This window comes from Neovison vison, chromosome 3 (assembly GCF_020171115.1).
Source record: "Neovison vison isolate M4711 chromosome 3, ASM_NN_V1, whole genome shotgun sequence".
NCBI lineage: Eukaryota > Metazoa > Chordata > Mammalia > Carnivora > Mustelidae > Neogale > Neogale vison.
In genome coordinates this window covers 180,666,125-180,682,867 of record NC_058093.1, presented here as the reverse complement: position 1 = coordinate 180,682,867, position 16,743 = coordinate 180,666,125, and the positions used below count along the sequence as shown (strand labels likewise).

General features: G+C 40.4%; 1 protein-coding gene across 10 annotated transcripts in view; it reads right to left on the bottom strand.

Annotated features, from left to right (window-relative positions):
* The window catches only part of PTPRM (protein tyrosine phosphatase receptor type M), a 780,862-nt gene that overhangs the window by 274,958 nt on the left and 489,161 nt on the right, over positions 1-16,743 (bottom strand). For all 10 annotated transcript variants that reach the window (XM_044243376.1, XM_044243377.1, XM_044243378.1 and 7 more), the window contains 2 exons: positions 10,947-11,148; positions 7,682-7,784 (listed from right to left, as the gene is read on the bottom strand). In XM_044243376.1, the coding sequence (XP_044099311.1) occupies positions 7,682-7,784; positions 10,947-11,148 (305 nt within the window). The remainder of the gene's footprint in view (positions 1-7,681; positions 7,785-10,946; positions 11,149-16,743) is intronic.

The window sequence follows — 16,743 nt, the reverse complement described above, 5'->3', positions numbered from 1 at the left end:
CCTGTTCTGCTCACTCTAATTGTAACACTCTTCTCATCCCCAGGTCAGGCTGACTTGCTCAATCCTCCCTGCCCTTTTGGAACTCATCTGTCTCACTCATTATTTATTCCCTGCCACACACACTTAATCTCCTCTGCAAATACCTCCCCAGGACACATGTTTCTTGGACAATATCCATCTGCAAGATTCAGCTCCTTGGCTTCGGAGCCGCTTCTCTGAAGTCTTACCTGACCTTCCCATGTACAACCCCTCCCCCGGCCTTTCTGTACCAGTCCTCAACCATGCAGTAGGGGACCAGATGACCCGCTGGCCCCTCCCATCCAGATTGCGAACCCCCAAAGAGAGCCTATAACAGGTTCTTCTGTGTTCCCAGTACTCAGCTCAGTGCCCAAAACCTAGTGAGTACTTAATAACTGTAATCCTTATAGCTCCCTGAGATAAGGTGATATTACCTTGCTCTGCAAAGATGAGGCTTAGAGATGTGAAGAAATGGGTAACAGTCACATAGCTCATCATTGAGAGAGCTGGGATTAGAAACCGGGTTTATTTAACTTCCGAGTATGTCCCTTCTCTATATCCTGGGTCTCATTTTAAAAGATAAGTCTACAATTTATGTGACCCATGGAACAAAGTGGTTATTTGACTATTATTCTTTCTTCCTTAGAATATGCCAAAGGAGGAAAGAGTGATTCTACCTGCCTAAAAGGCCATGCATGACATCTGATGCTATCTTGGGACTCAGGGTAAAATGTTCTTGATTATTGATTCTGCAGTTTCTACGTAATTTACAGCAAAGCCCTGTTTAGATACGGAAATTATACATTTACTTAAAATAGCTAATTTAAAATTATATTACTTTAAATTTATATTACAGGATCTTTGGGTCTTAAGATAAATTCTGCATTGTGGGAAAGGAAAACACGATAGTTTTTCCTTTCTCAGAATAATATTGTCATTCCAACAAGAAAATAAAATAAAGGCATAAACTTATGGGGAAAAAGTAATAAAAAACATTTGCAAATCATGGTTTAACTGGTTCCTCTGACCCAAGATCAAATTTTTGGACAAAACTGTTCTGACGAAAAAGATAATTTTTAGAATCTAGGGAATAAATTCTAAGATAATCATAATGATTAAATGACCGTAAGATGGTACTTGAATCACAAGTATGCATACAGATATTTTTTAAGAAATGGGAAGAAGAATCAGATTCTTCAGTGGTGAAGAGGACATTAGACTTCACTGAGCCAAGTTCCGTGTATCACCGACTGCCCATAATCTGGTGTCAGATTATGGATTTTACTTTCAGAATGGTTGTAAACAGAAGATCAGTTTCCTTTTGTTCTATGGTTAAGTTTATTCAGTAAAAATAACCATAATAGCTAAGGGTTCAGAAGCCAGCAGAGAAACATCCAACTTTTTAAAGAGCTATACTACAGAATTGGGGCAGAGAAAGGTTCATTACCTATTTATAATATCAATTCTCAAAAACTTGCAAATGCAGAAGTCAATAGGTAGCCAGATGCAATCCAATTTCAAAATATAGCAGAGATCACAGAATTTATTGGAATTCTATTATTTATGGATTTTGTTGATAGACAATTATTAAATCCTTTATTTTTCGTGTAAAAGTAAGACTTTCTTTGTGTTATCAGATTTTTTTACAAAATGAGACAAAGGAAAAGCGAGAGGGCCAGAGTTAGTTCTATGAAAAGAAACAACACAAACCCCCTCTGACACAGTTTGAAAGGGCTGCTGTAAGGAAAAACACTTAAACAGCAGTTAGTAGGTGTGAAGTACAGTTTGGAGTGTTTAAAAAAAACAAAAAACAAAAAACTACCTCTTTTCATCCTGACAAGTACCTCATAATGTTGGTTTGTTTTCAGGCTGCTTGCATGAAGCAGAAGAGAACAGTATGACCAAGCTGGTGGTATGCACAGAGTGAAAATGTCTTTCCTTGGACTTACTGATGGTAGACAATTGGATTGCTGCTGCCTTCAAAGAACTTTTCAAAAATTAATATCTGGTCCATACTTCCTAATATGAAACTTCCTAAACCATAATTAATTATATGCTAACAAGTGTAATTTCTGCAGGAAACTTCTTAAAACCAAATACCCATTGTCTCCTATCACTCATTAATTATAATGATCTCTTTCTTTGCTTCTCCTGTCAAAAGATCTGTTTCACTGTCCCATCCGAGGTGTCAGTTTTCACAGACTCCCTGACATTCTCCTGCTAAATCCCTTTAATAAAAACTTGTGTGTGACAACCAGCTTGGAACGTGAGTGCAAGCTGATGGCCACGAAAAAAGAACAAATCTGGTATTCCGTATTGCTCCAGGATCAAATCAGACATTTTTAGGAAGTTTAATAAATTTTCTTAAGATAAATATAATTGCTTTACTATTTATCCACAACGGAATGAAAACCTGTCCTTCACCTTAGTCTAAAAACACAGCATAGAGTTTTCAAAGGACAAAGAGCTCAGTGATGAGAAAAAATAGCATCCTTTAGTGCATGTTTAATTTTCTATCTGATTTGTTACAAAAGAATATTTGATGAGTAGTTTGGGTAAATGCAGAAATACTAGAAGTGAACAATGAGGCTTTAAGATCCATACACGTTTTGCTGGCTATCTAATAAGGCAAACCAGCATAAAGGGAAAAGTGACAGAGAAGAGTAAATGAAAACAGCACACATTTGTCAAGTCTACCGCGGCAATGAATTCAAGGTGAAATCTTTTTATAAAAAGCCGAATATATTATATAAAAATAAATAAATTCTTGATTTATGCATGAAACTGAAGTTTTTATATGGTACACGTCTTTTTTTTTTTTAAATCAAAAGTGTTTCGGATGAATAAAAACATTTATGCCTGCCTTTTACTAACAAAATATTCCCTGTCTCATTTGAAATCTTTTTTTCATTTTATTTTATTTTATTTCTTTTCAGTGTTCCAGCATTCATTGTTTATGTACCACACTCAGGGCTCTGTGTAATACATGCCCTCCATAATACCCACCACCAGGCTCACCCAACATGTGCTTTAAAAAAATAAGGCAAAATATTTCTTTCATCCCTTCCTTATGACCTCATCTCTTCCCCATTCATAATGTAGTGAAGTTCCAATTTGCTTTAAGATTGTGGCCCTGATCCCTGCAACCAGAACTATTCGCAAATTGTTTTTCTTTTTTTTCAGATTTTATTTATTTATTTGACAGAGAGAGAGAGACAAAAAGAAAAGGAACAGAGGCAGGGGGAGTGGGAGATAGAGAAGCAGGCATCCTGCTGAGCAGGGAGCCCCCATGTGGGGCTTGATCCCAGGACCCTAGGACCCTGGGATCATGACCTGAGCCAAATGCAGACGCTTAACAACTGAGCCACCCAGGCACTGCACTGCAAATTGTTTTTTAAATATAACTGTTGAGGAAGTGTTCATTGCAAAGATAACCATAGTATAAGAAGTTACCAATGGCAGTAAAAGCACAGCATCAAAATAATTAGGACTACCCTTGTTAGAAGAACAAGGGGGCTGCCGTCCATTCAAAGCATATTCTCACATTTAGGCATCTGCTTTACTGTTCTGGTTGCTCTGATTGTTGCCCACCTCCCAGCCCTATGGACAGACCTCTAAATAGATATTTTCCCCACTTGGTAGTTTCTCCTGAATGAATGAATCAAAGAATGAGTCCTTAAAATGGTAATTTTCTAACGTTTCACTGAAATGAATAACAGAATGTTTAATTAACATATTTAAGCCTTGAGTTTTAATTAAGAAGACATATAGCTCCAAAACATTTATGAATAAATTGAAGCAACAATGCCTAAAGAACAAAAATGAGAGTCATTTGAAAACACCATCATCTAAGGCGCACCGACGTGCTGAGGTCTCGTGCTGTAGACCATGAGAAGGTATAAAACATCATTAAGGAGGGACACTGGCACACAGTACATGCAGCAAAAAAGTAAAATCATGGAGAGAATTTTTGTTAGTGCAAGAAAAGCACATAGCTTGTGTAAAACTACTTATTCTTTATTTAGAGCTGGTATTTTACTGGTAAATTACAAGGATTTTCTCTGTTGGACTGTCTGCGTGTAATGAACAGTGGAGAGAAGAAAGAGAAATGAGGAGATTCTAAATGAGTAAAAGAAAATTAAGCTTTCCCCTGTCTTATTAAAGAAAAAAATTGAATCCATGAACAGACATTAAAATTCTGTCCTAGGTGCTGGCTGACTAGCTAGAATGACGGAATTTGTGTTCTTCTTGGCCATCTCAGGATTTAAATAATTTTATGTGACAGTGCTGATGTGCTGATCAATAAAAAGACAGCAATCATTTACATTGAGAGTTTAGTGCAATTTTAAGAATCTGCATTAAGCAAGCTGAGGGTCTGTAGTGGAATCAATGCAAAACCACCTTCCTTGGTGAAGTGCATAAATGAAGTGGGACTGAATTTTTAACACCAATGATTATGGATTAAAGAAAAATCAAATCAATTGAAAGAATTGCCTTTGGAAATCACACAATGACAGTATTTTTGAGCATATAATACTGGGCAAAATCCAGGAAAGCAAACAGATGTTCACTTCCATTTCCCTCCTTCTTCTAGTATTTATCTTATCATTTGGGCAAAGCCTTCTTGTATTGCAGTTTGATTACATGTGCATTTTGCAAATTTCCAGATGTGTTCAAATGTTTTAATCTACATTATGGCTTTATATTTTAGGTCCCCATGATTCCCTAATCAGAGTTCTTATTTCTCTAAACATTAAATGAAATTGAAAATTTTCATATACCTCATTTAGCTTGAAAGTATTACGGACATTTTTTTCCAAACTAGTCTTTCTAGCTATATTGGTCTTGCATCTACTCAATAGATAATCAGTCCCATTATGTTGTACTGTAATACCAAATCCCTTGAAAAGAACATTCACTTTCCTGCAAAAAAACCACAAAAAACCCAAACCAAACCAAACCAAAACAAAAAAACCCAAACCCCAACAACAACAAAAACACACAACTTTTTGACAGGTGGGGTCACGATAATTTCCATTCTCAATTTTGTGCCAATAAAATTTACACATTTAAGATAAGTATCCTTCCAGATAAGGTGGTATGTGTAGTGGGTTTGCCTGTAACGCTTACTGAATAGTTTCCCATAAGAACTGATCTTGATTCTAGCATGGATTTAGATGATGAACATAGATGGTACGTTTATGAATTTCAAGATGCTAATATTGTGGAAGAAGGTATCATAGAGACGATGAAAAGCAACCCTGGCAAATTCAAGGAATGTTTGGCCAATAACAAGACGATTTTTTTTTTTTTAAAGATTTTATTTATTTATTTGACAGACAGAGATCACAAGTAGGCAGAGAGGCAGGCAGAGAGAGAGGAGGAAGCAGGCTCCCTGCAGAGCAGAGAGCCCGGTGTGGGGCTCGATCCCAGGACCCTGGGATAATGACCCAAGCCGAAGGCAGAGGCTTTAACCCACTGAGCCACCCAGGTGCCCCGACAAGACAATGTTTAATCAAAGTGGAGCTATGGTTAGCTTGGAAATAGGGCATCATGACAGTTGTGAAGGAGGGTGTGTTAACAGAAACTGAAATATTAGCAGAGTTAGAGACTGGTCTTCAAGAAATGATGTGAAACATGGTGAAGCCATGTATTTTGGACACTCTGACAAGCACTTGAAGGTATCCTTCTATAAGAATAAAAAGCCTGAGGATATCTACAATTAACCAACTGATAAGTCTCTAGTCTCCAAAAACAACTAGAAAGGTATAAAAGAAAACAAAAAGATAATGCCTTGTTTAAACAAAGGCATGTTTAGAAAATATAAATGGTAGTGTGGATGTAAGAGGCACTTTAAAAAAAGTAAGGAAAGGAGAATTGGGAAGGGGGATGATATAGATGACCCAAAGGACTATCATTTGAAAACTCAGACTTGGAAAGTCCTATACAGAGAACGAATTATATGGGCGAAAATCTGATTGAAAGTGTTTGAAGGAAAGAGGTAATAAGAATAGAAGATGAAAAGGAGTTTATGTGAGTTGGGAAGGTTAGGATTTCAGATCCCTTCCATTTGGAGGCCTTGAAAGTGAGTGGCCTATATGCTTTCATTTTATCCTAATGCTTCTGTAGGAGAACACAGACTCTTGTCCTAACAGCCCATGTTGCTGAGTCTAGGCAATTCTTAAACGGGTCACAAGAAAATGATGCTCCCAAGGCCATGGTCAGAGCATCAGTTTTCATCTAATAAGACTTCAACTTTCTGGAGTGAAAAAAGTCTGACCCATGGCCACGGATTCACTCGGATCTTGGCCAGCTGTCTAATGAGCATGTGTCTCGGGTCATTTGGATTAGGGCAACCCCTCGGCACTGTACAGAAGTCAGCACAAAGGGCCTAGGTAGTGTCAGCGGCTATGTTTTTCTAGTAGTAATAATATCTTAAATTTGGAGTAGGGCTTTCACACATTTCATAGTGTTCTCACAGACCGCACTTATGGAGGGCAGTCCTCAATCCCTGGCATGAAAATCCCTTCCTACTATGTCAAGTCAACAGAGTGAACTAGAAATTGTCTCCTAAAATTTTTTACATTTTTCAAATAAAAATTTTTCCAATTAGGGTGATCCCACCCTAATTGGACTTGCCTATCAAAGAATGCTGCTCTGTTTTTATTGCTAACTTTGTGAAATGAAATTTGTACATATCTTATCATGTAGAAAGAAGTCCAACTGATTGCCTATGATATTGTAGTGAAAACATGATCAAATAGAGCCAGGTTTCAAAAGGTTAATGGAGTAAAATTCTATACCAGGACTACTGAAACAAACCCTACAGAAGCCTAAATGGGAATGTAAATGTTTCCTCAGAGTACGCTATTCGAAATAATAGGTTATTTTGAAGGGAATCTATTCTGATGGTACAGAATATCTAAATCGCTCTGAAACAAGTAGAGATTTCATTTATATAGATTAATGAGCTTATGACAAGTTCATACTCAAGAGTTATTCAGGCATTCCTTTGCTCCTTCCTAGGAAGAATAAATTTATTTTATTCATTCACTGTAAAAGTTACACTTTGTAATTTCTTAGCTATATAAATCACCGCAGAATGAGAAATAGGGCCTACATGTTGGTAATAAACTTAAATATGTTCGAATAAAGACTTCACAATGCTCTTTCCAATCATCTGTTTCTTTAAAAAAAAAAAAAGTTACACCACATATTCAATGGAGAAATCAGCCAATTTCCCAGAAGTTAACTGACTTAAAACCCCAGGTATACAAACAAACAGGTGAAAAAACCCAAAGGTCCATTGAAAGATGAGAGCTCAAGATAAAAATGTCATTGGCCCTTGGGTAACAAAATTGCAGCAAGCATTTACTTGTTAGACTCAAAGCCACCTCTCAAAAGACTATGGCTTTTGTTCCTTATCTTCAAAGAACAACCCACTTGCATCAGAATCAAACTCTGTACACAATACTTGATCACCCCACATCAAAGCACATCCCCTTTCCTGAGCCATTTCTTTTAATTAGAGCTAATAAAGAAATGGGTTTACATGCTGACTGATGTTTGTAGCAAATCCCTAGAAAACAGGGTCAAGAAATTCATTAGTGTGATGTTAGGGTCTGTGTCTCTGGAGCCAGCCCACCCCTCCTCTACTCAGTACCTGACAGGCGCGCCTCGGCTCTGTGCTGGTTTCAGCATGACTGTCACCGTGTTGTCCGTTTGATTCAAAGGGGTCTCGAGTTCATAAGCCGGCATAGAGGGCGCTGGGGGGAAAAATGTGTGATGGGAGATTCGTTATTTCTGATCGATCTTTTCGGTTTTCCTCCTAGTTCTGTTTGGAAAGAACATTAAGAACACAGTGCGCTTCAACTATAACTATGAACCGACCATGGGTGGCCTCTGTGTATATACCTTATACAGAATATTAGGAACTGCTGCTAAAACCAGTGTATGTCAACTTCTTTGATCCTGAGTTCAAGTTGGGAGAGAATACGAGGGGGCTTGTGAGGTGGTACTAATAGTCTCTCTCTTGATTTGCATTCTTTTTTTTTTTTAATATTTTATTTATTTATTTGACAGAGAGAGATCACACGTAGGCAGAAAGACAGGCAGAGAGAGAGAGAGGGAAGCAGGCTCCCCGCTGAGCAGAGAGCCCGATATGAGACTCGATCCCAGGACCCCGAGATCATGACCCGAGCCAAAGTCAGCGGCTTAACCCACTGAGCCACCCACGCGCCCTTGATTTGCATTCTTGATGAATGGGTGTAGGTTAGCTTGAGAACAAGTTGGGCACTTACAATGTGTATACTTCTTGGTAGGTATGCTGTTCTTTAGAAATAGCTTTAAATGCATATTTAAGAAATAATCACTAGGATCATAAAACTGAATATTATAGCTCTCCCATCAAAGTCAAGATGGAAAACTCTGTGTATGCCACAGATCCATCTAGAAATCTGAAGAAGACTGTAGAAGCCAGAAAGGCTCGTTGAAATTAGTGACCACGAATGGGCTGGCAGGGAGAGCAGGAAGGTGGAAAAGATACGGGAATTGGAGTAAGGAAGGCTTGGTTTGACTTTCTGTTGTTTTGTTTTAATCAGTGTAAGAGCTTAGGTTCATGAATTATCTCTGGGTCTTCAGTATACCCTTCTTTCAAAATAGGAAAAATTACCCTCTAGGGGTATTATGGGAATTGAAAGAGAAAATAAAGAGTGTCAGATAAATATAATTCTACCAATGTTCATTCTTTTCCCCCACTTCAAGAGAATCCTATTTCCAAGTCTATTTTCTGGCATTCCTTGTTTTCTAGATTGTTTTGTCTTCTCATGTGAAGATAATGATAGAGTTCTTCAATAATTTTGTCATTGCCATGGACTAGGTGGATCAAAGCTGTGATGTGGGGGGCACATGGTCTTTTTAAGAACCACAGGTGTAGGTGACTGATGAGAACACTAGTGATCATTTTTTTTTTACAAATATAGTTTTTTAAATCTCTTACATATAAAAAGCTTTTATGTAAAAGGCATAGGTTATATCTCATTTCCATTTATTGGATTTTCTCAGCATTAAAAATTAACTCCAATTCTATTAAAAATTAACTCCAATTCATAACACAGAATTACATTTTGTATAGAGAATAGTTCTTTCTCTGAGGTCCATGAAAGTAGAAAATTGGGGCCCATAAACTGTAATTTTCTTTGAACTATAAAAATCAAATAGTTATTCTTGATGAGTCTGTGTAGGCTAACAAAAATGTCAACTTTCTTTGTTTTTGGATAGAACTATAGGAACTTGGGAGGCTAACAGCGATCAGAGTCATATCAACCAGAATTTTTGTATAACAAGAAATGGTAAAAATGAATTCTTTTTTTCTAAAAGAACATCTTTAAGATAATACTCTTTGAAATATAGTTTCCATAGGGAGAAACTACCAAAACAAAGAAGGCTTAGAGATACACATACTGGCACACATTTCCTCTTCAGTCTCCATCATAAGTTAAAGCACCAGATTCTATCATCTTAATTACATCTAGGTTATCAGTGCACTTGATCAAGATCAGAGAGGGCGTGCATAGAAATTACGACTAGAAGCCAGATTTTCTGATTCCAAGTCTAGTGGTCTCCAGAGATGTAGGACTAAATGGCATTTTCCTAACCTCACAAGGGCATCTTCCTCTTCTTCCAACTCTCCATATTGTTATTACCCAATGTTTGTTATGAAATATCAAGTGTATGTTGAACTTCAAGTTGAGTTTGTGTTCATAAACAAAATCTTATATGATGAAAAATTTCCCCTCAAGTTATAGTTGCTTAAAAACAAAATTCCAAACCTCCCTCCCTCAAAACCTAATTGAGAGCTTATAGTACTTTTTTTTTTTAGATTTTAGTTATTTGAGAGAGAGAACACACAAGCAGAGAGAAGGGCAGAGGGAGAGGGAGAAGTGACTCCCCACTGAGCAGAAACCCCCTGCCCCGATATGGGGCTTGATCCCAGGACCCCAGGATCATGAGTTGAGCTGAAAGCAAACACATAACCCAATGAGCCACCCACACACCCCTATAGTACTCTTGCTGTAAGCCTGCCTCTGATTCTAAGCAAAAACTTCCCAAAAACTAGAAATGAGGGACAATAGATAAAATAAAGCTAAACATTACTTAGCTAGAGTTATTCCCCTCACCAGCTTCCTGCTCATCTTCCCCTAGCCAAAACAGGCGAGGTCAAAACTCAAATACTTCATCACTCATACCCAAAGGGGGAAAATGGAAAAAGGAAACGTCCATGGAATTGTGTTCACTGCTATTATATATCCCACAGCAGATGGCAACTCCATTTCCTCTAGTCTGAAGAACAAACACATTTTCTGCACAGTTGCACATGCCCAGAACTACTTCTCAAATTATGTCTTTGGTTGGATAGCATAACTGAGTCTCTACCAGCAAAAAGCTGGGGGCTGTAAGTGTCTGGGACCACCCCTCTGTCATCGCAGAGGATGTGCAACTATGAACGGTAAAGGTCCCTGTGAAGGCTGATCCTTCTGGAAGCAGACTCCATATAATGCGGTCTTTCCCCCGAGCACAAAATCATTAATGGCTCACTACAGAGATCTTTCCAATGGTGCTGCTCTGGTAACTTGTACCGTGAAGGGGACAGGAGCACGCAGACCAGAACCCTCACTCTATGTTCAGGTCCTCCAGTGCAAAATGACACAACGTGGCTACTTGCCAATGCAGAAGGATCTTAAGGATCCAAATTATAAGTACTTGCAGTATTTTATTCCATCCCATGAGTCTGATTTGCACATATGCCCAAGTGCTCATCTGAATACAATGAGTCAGTCGGGGTGAGCTTTGTATCCTTGACAATGGGGATGAAAAGGTACAAAAACCGCCACCGCTGATGAAAGACATAAGTCACAAAGGTATAATACCTGATATTTTGGTGGTGAACTGATTTGTGGCTGGAGGTCCAAACCCCTTAGCTGTGCTGGCTCGGATGGTGAAGGAGTACGTGGTCCCCGGATACAGTCCAAAGAACAGAAAATGGGTTTCATTCCCCAGTTTTGAAACTCTTCCACTTTGATTGGATAAATCTATTTCGGGGTCAAAGGAACTGACTGCTTTGTAGGTGATCTGCAGGAGAATAAGAAAGCGATAACATGTCTGGAGCAGGTGCACCAGGATCACATCTTTATCCAATAAACCCCTGTGATGTATGCACTGTCAGATGCTTCATGATAAGCTCCTCTACTCACTTAGACGCTTCAAATCCTGGATCCAGTGAAGGGGCTCAGGAACTCAGCCAAAACTGCTTTGAGTTATTACTTTTATAGACAGAGGAACTGAAAGCCAGTAGATTAGAACATAAAGGATGAGTTCAGGTTTAAGCTAATACCTTGAAGTTGTTTGCTTTCAAAATGTCACTTTGGAAAAACTACATTACAGTTGGCTTAAAACAACATCACAAAATGTACAACTAGTTTAAACAGATAAGGACCATACAAGGGTAAGGCCTCCTCTCTCATCCAGGGGCCAGTTTGATTCTGCACTGAATAGGAATATTGTCTACTGGGAACAAGGGTGCTTTTAAATGTTTTCATCAGGGTGGGCCAAGATATCTGCTCTCACAATAAATCCCAGACACACATCAGGAGCTCCTGATGGTATGACCGTGGTGCTCATGAATAGTCATATTTACTTCTCTTTCTTCAGAGCCACGCTATCCGACTGGGCTTCCCGTCATGATAGAAATGTTCTACTCCCCACTCTCACAGTAGCTACCAGCCACAAGTGGTGACAGAGCCCTTGCAATGTGGCTCATGAGACCGAGGCCCTGAGCATTTTATTTAATTTTCATTTACTAAAATTTATATGTAAATCACCGTGCGGGAGTAGGAGCTCCCGTTCTAGAGAACCTTCTAGGGCAACATAGGAATGTTGCCCTAGAAGGTTCTCATATGTTTGCCACTTAACAGGTGTTTAAAGCACAGTGGATGCGTCTGGAATGTGTGAAAATAAATATATCATAGGTGTCTTTAAATTTGCCCTTTCAAATGATTTTTTAAAGAATTTTACTGTAAGTAGTTCATCAACTATTCACAAGCGCGCATTTTAGTGGTGATTACGAACTTCTACTGGTTGTAATGACATAATTTTTAAATGTGCCATATCAAAAGTTTTAAATTGCAAAACTGAGCACTTTTCTTGCTTTTAAATAGGTAAACTTCCTTATAATTTATGTGCATGAACACTAACACTGTTATTATACGGAGTGATAATTGACATTCTTTCTTCTTATATTTATACCATGTCATTATAATTAGGGGGACCTCTCTGCGAGATTATTTAGATTGAATCATCTAAGCTTTGGCAAGAAAATGTTTGCTGTATATATTAATCACTACAGTGCACACGACTCTCAGAGTTAGGAGGCATATCTGCTGTTAACCCTCTAGCCGATTTCCCTTACAAGGTTACTCTGAGTCAAGAGACAAGACAGTGTCTCCCACCTGCTGCTCTGGGAGGAACTTCAGCATCGGCACCACTGTGTGCTTCGCTGTCTACTTAGTCCTCATTCTGACACTTCTAGAGAAAAGGGTCATTCAGAGAGGGTAGGTCTAAGCTGTGATGGCATTTTTGCTCCCCAAAATTTATTTATTCATTCATTCATTCACCCATTCTAAACACATTCATTGCCTGCCTCCGGTGACCCAAGCTCGGTTCTCTGAGCTGGGATCTCACATGGTGGGGGAGACATGAGACCTGTCCTGGAAGAGGTAACAGGCTGATGGCGAAGTAGAGATACAGTCTTCTATGATACAGTCTTCATAAATGAGGATGAGTACAGCCCACCAGGGCTAGGTACACCTCCCTGTTCATCTCACTACCTTACTAAAATCTTTAATGGGACACACTTGTATGGGGGACAAAATCCGAACTCCCTACCTTGGGGTTTAACACCTGCAACATATCTCTGAATACTTGACACAAGGCCAATACATCACCTTCTGCGCTGGTCAGGGGATAGGATTTTCTCTACCACAAACACTGGGCTTTTCTGACATTCTTTGGCTCATCATCATTCACCTGCCTGGAAGGTGATAGAACCATCTATGACCCGCTTTCTCTCCCTGCTCAGATTCAGTCATTCCACCGGAATATCGATGGGGTGGACACTGACACCACAAGCACTGTGGTCAGTGGGTGGACACAGGCCCTGCCTGCAGGTAGCTCGGCATCTGGACTACAGTGGGTGGAGCTGGGAGAGATGCAGGAAGTAAATTAAGAATTTGAAAATACTAAAATTCAGTAGATGAAATAAACACTGTGCTAAGACAAAGAATATTGTAGGCAGAGAGGACTACATGGTCAGCCACTGGGAATGATTGTGGAAGGGGCCACTGAGGGGCAGACAGTTAATCTGAGGAGACTGGGGGGCACTTGGGTGGCTCCACTAACTAAACGACTGCCTTTGGCTCACGTCATGATCCTGGAGTCCTGGGATCGAGTCCTGCATCAGGCACCCCGCTTAGCGGGGAGTCTACTTCCCCCTCTCCTCTCTGCTCCTGCTCTCTCTCATTATCTCTGTCTCATTCTCTCCAATAAATAAATAAAATCTTTAAAAAAAAATCTGAGGAGAATTTTGTGAGAGAGCCTACCATGCCAAGAGTTGGGGAAAAAACAGCAAGAACCAAGGCTGTGAAGCAGGAGTTTTCTGCACACAGTTAGTGGACAGAAAGAAGGCCTGTGTGACTGTGGCCCAGCAAGCGAGGTGAGTGTGGTCCTTCGACCAGGGTCCAAGTGGGCACGGGCCATACCACGCAGTGCTCTGTACCCTAAGATAAGAAGCATGGATGCATCCAATGGGGAGCCTTGGAACATCTTAAAGCATGAAAACCAAAGGATCTAATTTCCCTTATGAAAAGACCACATTAGCTGCCAGGGGGAGAAGTTATTTGTTGGATGGAGGCAGTTAGGGGAGGAAGGGAGGCCACTAGGAACCACCACAGAGACCACAGGGGAACCTTCAGCACCTCTGACAGTGCCATGGTTGGGAATAAGGTGAGCATGGCCAAGAAGGCAGTAAATGGAAAGAACTGGCATATTTGAGAGTCAAAATGGACAGAAGTCAGTGATCAACTGAATCCGTGGGGAGGGGTGTTGGAGGAATGCAGGATAGTTTCCATATTTGGGGCTTAAGCAAAAAAAGCCCCACTTGTTGACAGAGGGGAAACAAACTGCTGGCTTGTGGACAAAGTGTGCACGGTATCAGGCTGGGACTGGAGAGGTCTGGCCCAGAAATAGAGATGTGCAGGTGATCAACATTGCAATATTATGGTTTAGGAATGGGTGAGGTCACTGGGGAAGGGATTTGAGAGAGAACACTGACATTTAATATAATCAGTGGTGGAGGAGGAGAAACCAACAAATGAACCAGAAAAGCCAACAGAGAGAGCTGTCATGGAAATCAAAAGGAAGGGGGAAAAAAAAAAAAGAAAAGGAAAAAAGTGTCTGAAGAAGGAAATGCTTTCAAAGATGCTGGGAGTTGAGGCAAGACTGGAACAGTGTGTCCGCCTGCCATGTCTGAAGCCAGAGTTCCCATTTCCTTCTCTGCAAAGCTTCCAGGACGAGGTCTAACCATCACTGGCTCAGATGAATGCCTGGTGTGGCTGTGTTTGTGCAGCTCACCTGGCGAGACATCATGGTGTGCTACGAACGCTCTCGCCTGGTCTGAAATCATGGCTTAAATATGCCAAAGGAAGTGGAACTATTCACTTAAATGCATCTTCCTTTCTGAGGAGGGACTTATGTATTACTCTTCTTTCTGACCCCATAGTGATCTGTACATATTTGGCAATGAGTATACATTTTCCTCAAAAAGCTCCCGGGGAGAAGAGGTGTGTGCATGTGCTCACACGTGCTCTCGCTAGGGCAAGTAGGCTGTCGGGGCAACGGCTCTGACCATAGAGCAGAAAGCAAATGTTGGAGCAAGGGACCTGTTGCTCCACGGGGCGCGTAGCTTGGTATTCACCTATCGCCATGGTCATGCAGGATAAGCTGAACGGGGGCTCCGTCACAGGTCTTTTGCTCACAGCCCTTTGAGAATTTGCTAAGATTAATAGATCCTCTCTCCCTGACCCCTAAAAATGCACATACACACTAATGCATGCACTCATAACAATTATGGACCCTCTCCCTCACTATTTTTAAAAGATTTCGTTTATTTATTTGAGAGAGAGTGTGTGTGTGAGAGTGGGTGGCGGGGGAAGAGGTAGAAGGAGAGGGAGGGAGAGAATCTCAAGCCGACTCCATGCTGAGCCTGAAGCCCGATGTGGGGCTCGATCTCACAACCCTGAGATCATGACCTCAGTCAAACCAAGACTGGGATGCTCAGTTGACTGAGCCACGCAGGTCCCCCTCGTCTCCCTCTCTTTGAACAAATCCTTAACAACCAAATATGTTGTATATGTACAGACACAATACGTCAGAAAGGTCTCAATCCCTCTCAAAGCCACCCAGAGCCCACTGACCCCTTTCAAAACCATCCCAGAATACCAGGAATAAAAAACCGCGCTCCTCAGGAACAGGAGCAATCCATTCTAGAATCCACGGTCTGTGGGAGAGTGGAGGCTCCATCTGCTTATTATCTGAGCAGTTGTTCTAAAGGACACAGAGAAACGCCTCCATGCTCAGACCCAAATGTACCATGTCCTTTTGGCATTTATTTTTTCATTTGTTCATTAAGAGCCTATGAAGTGCCAGACTATAGTAAAGCAGCAGGAAACTCCCAGAAGGAAAGTTTGGGACTGCTTCCACACTTGCACTGGATCACTGGCTGAGGGCCAAGGCAGTTTTGATGCGTCTGTGTGAAGAACACTGATGGGGCGCCTGGGTGGCTCAGTCCTTAAGTGTCTGCCTTCAGCTCAGGTCATGATCCCAGAGTCCTGGGATCTAGTCCCAAATCGGGCTTCCTGCTCAATGCGGAGTCTGCTTCTCCCTTTCCCTCTTCCCCTTCTCTCCCCCTCACTTGGGATCTCTTTCTCTCTCTCCCAAATAAATAAATAAAATCTTGGGAAAAAAAAACACCAAAAACACTGATGTTCCATATTGGGCATATGTAGTTTTATGGGATGTCCCAAGTCAAAAGCAAACTGACATGCAAACTACATAGGTGGGGATTACATTTAGGTGAGATGGGGTCAACTGTTGCTTATATTGGATGATTTCTGGTTCATACATAGATGCCTGAAATTTTCTCAAATTACCTTCACTTCCTCTACTTATAGTTTCAAGTTCTGAACCAAAAGATTCATAAAGAACCAAAATAGAATAACATGCAATCTTTGGCCAGAAAGGGATTAAAAATCTTTCAGGGAGTGTGAGTTGATTGGAATTTCAGCTAGTGTTAAATACAGTCCTTTAACGGAGAGCCAAGGAATCAGAGGAAGGAATAATGAAATCTGATTTCCGGGGAGGAAGAACCTAGGATACTTCAGAGAATGTATTTAGGTAATATTTAGATAAAAAAACTGAAAGAGAGGCAGAAGTGCCACAGGAAGAGACAGGAGAGGAGAGCATCAGGAGGAAAGAAGGAAATAAGCCAAAACAGGTGGTGTGATAGTTCAGAAGGTTTTCAGAGAAAAGAATATTCCATATATGTATCTCATTAAGTTCCAGGAGAAAAATATTGGGAGATGCAGTAATAAATGAGTTGGAATTCGATCATGG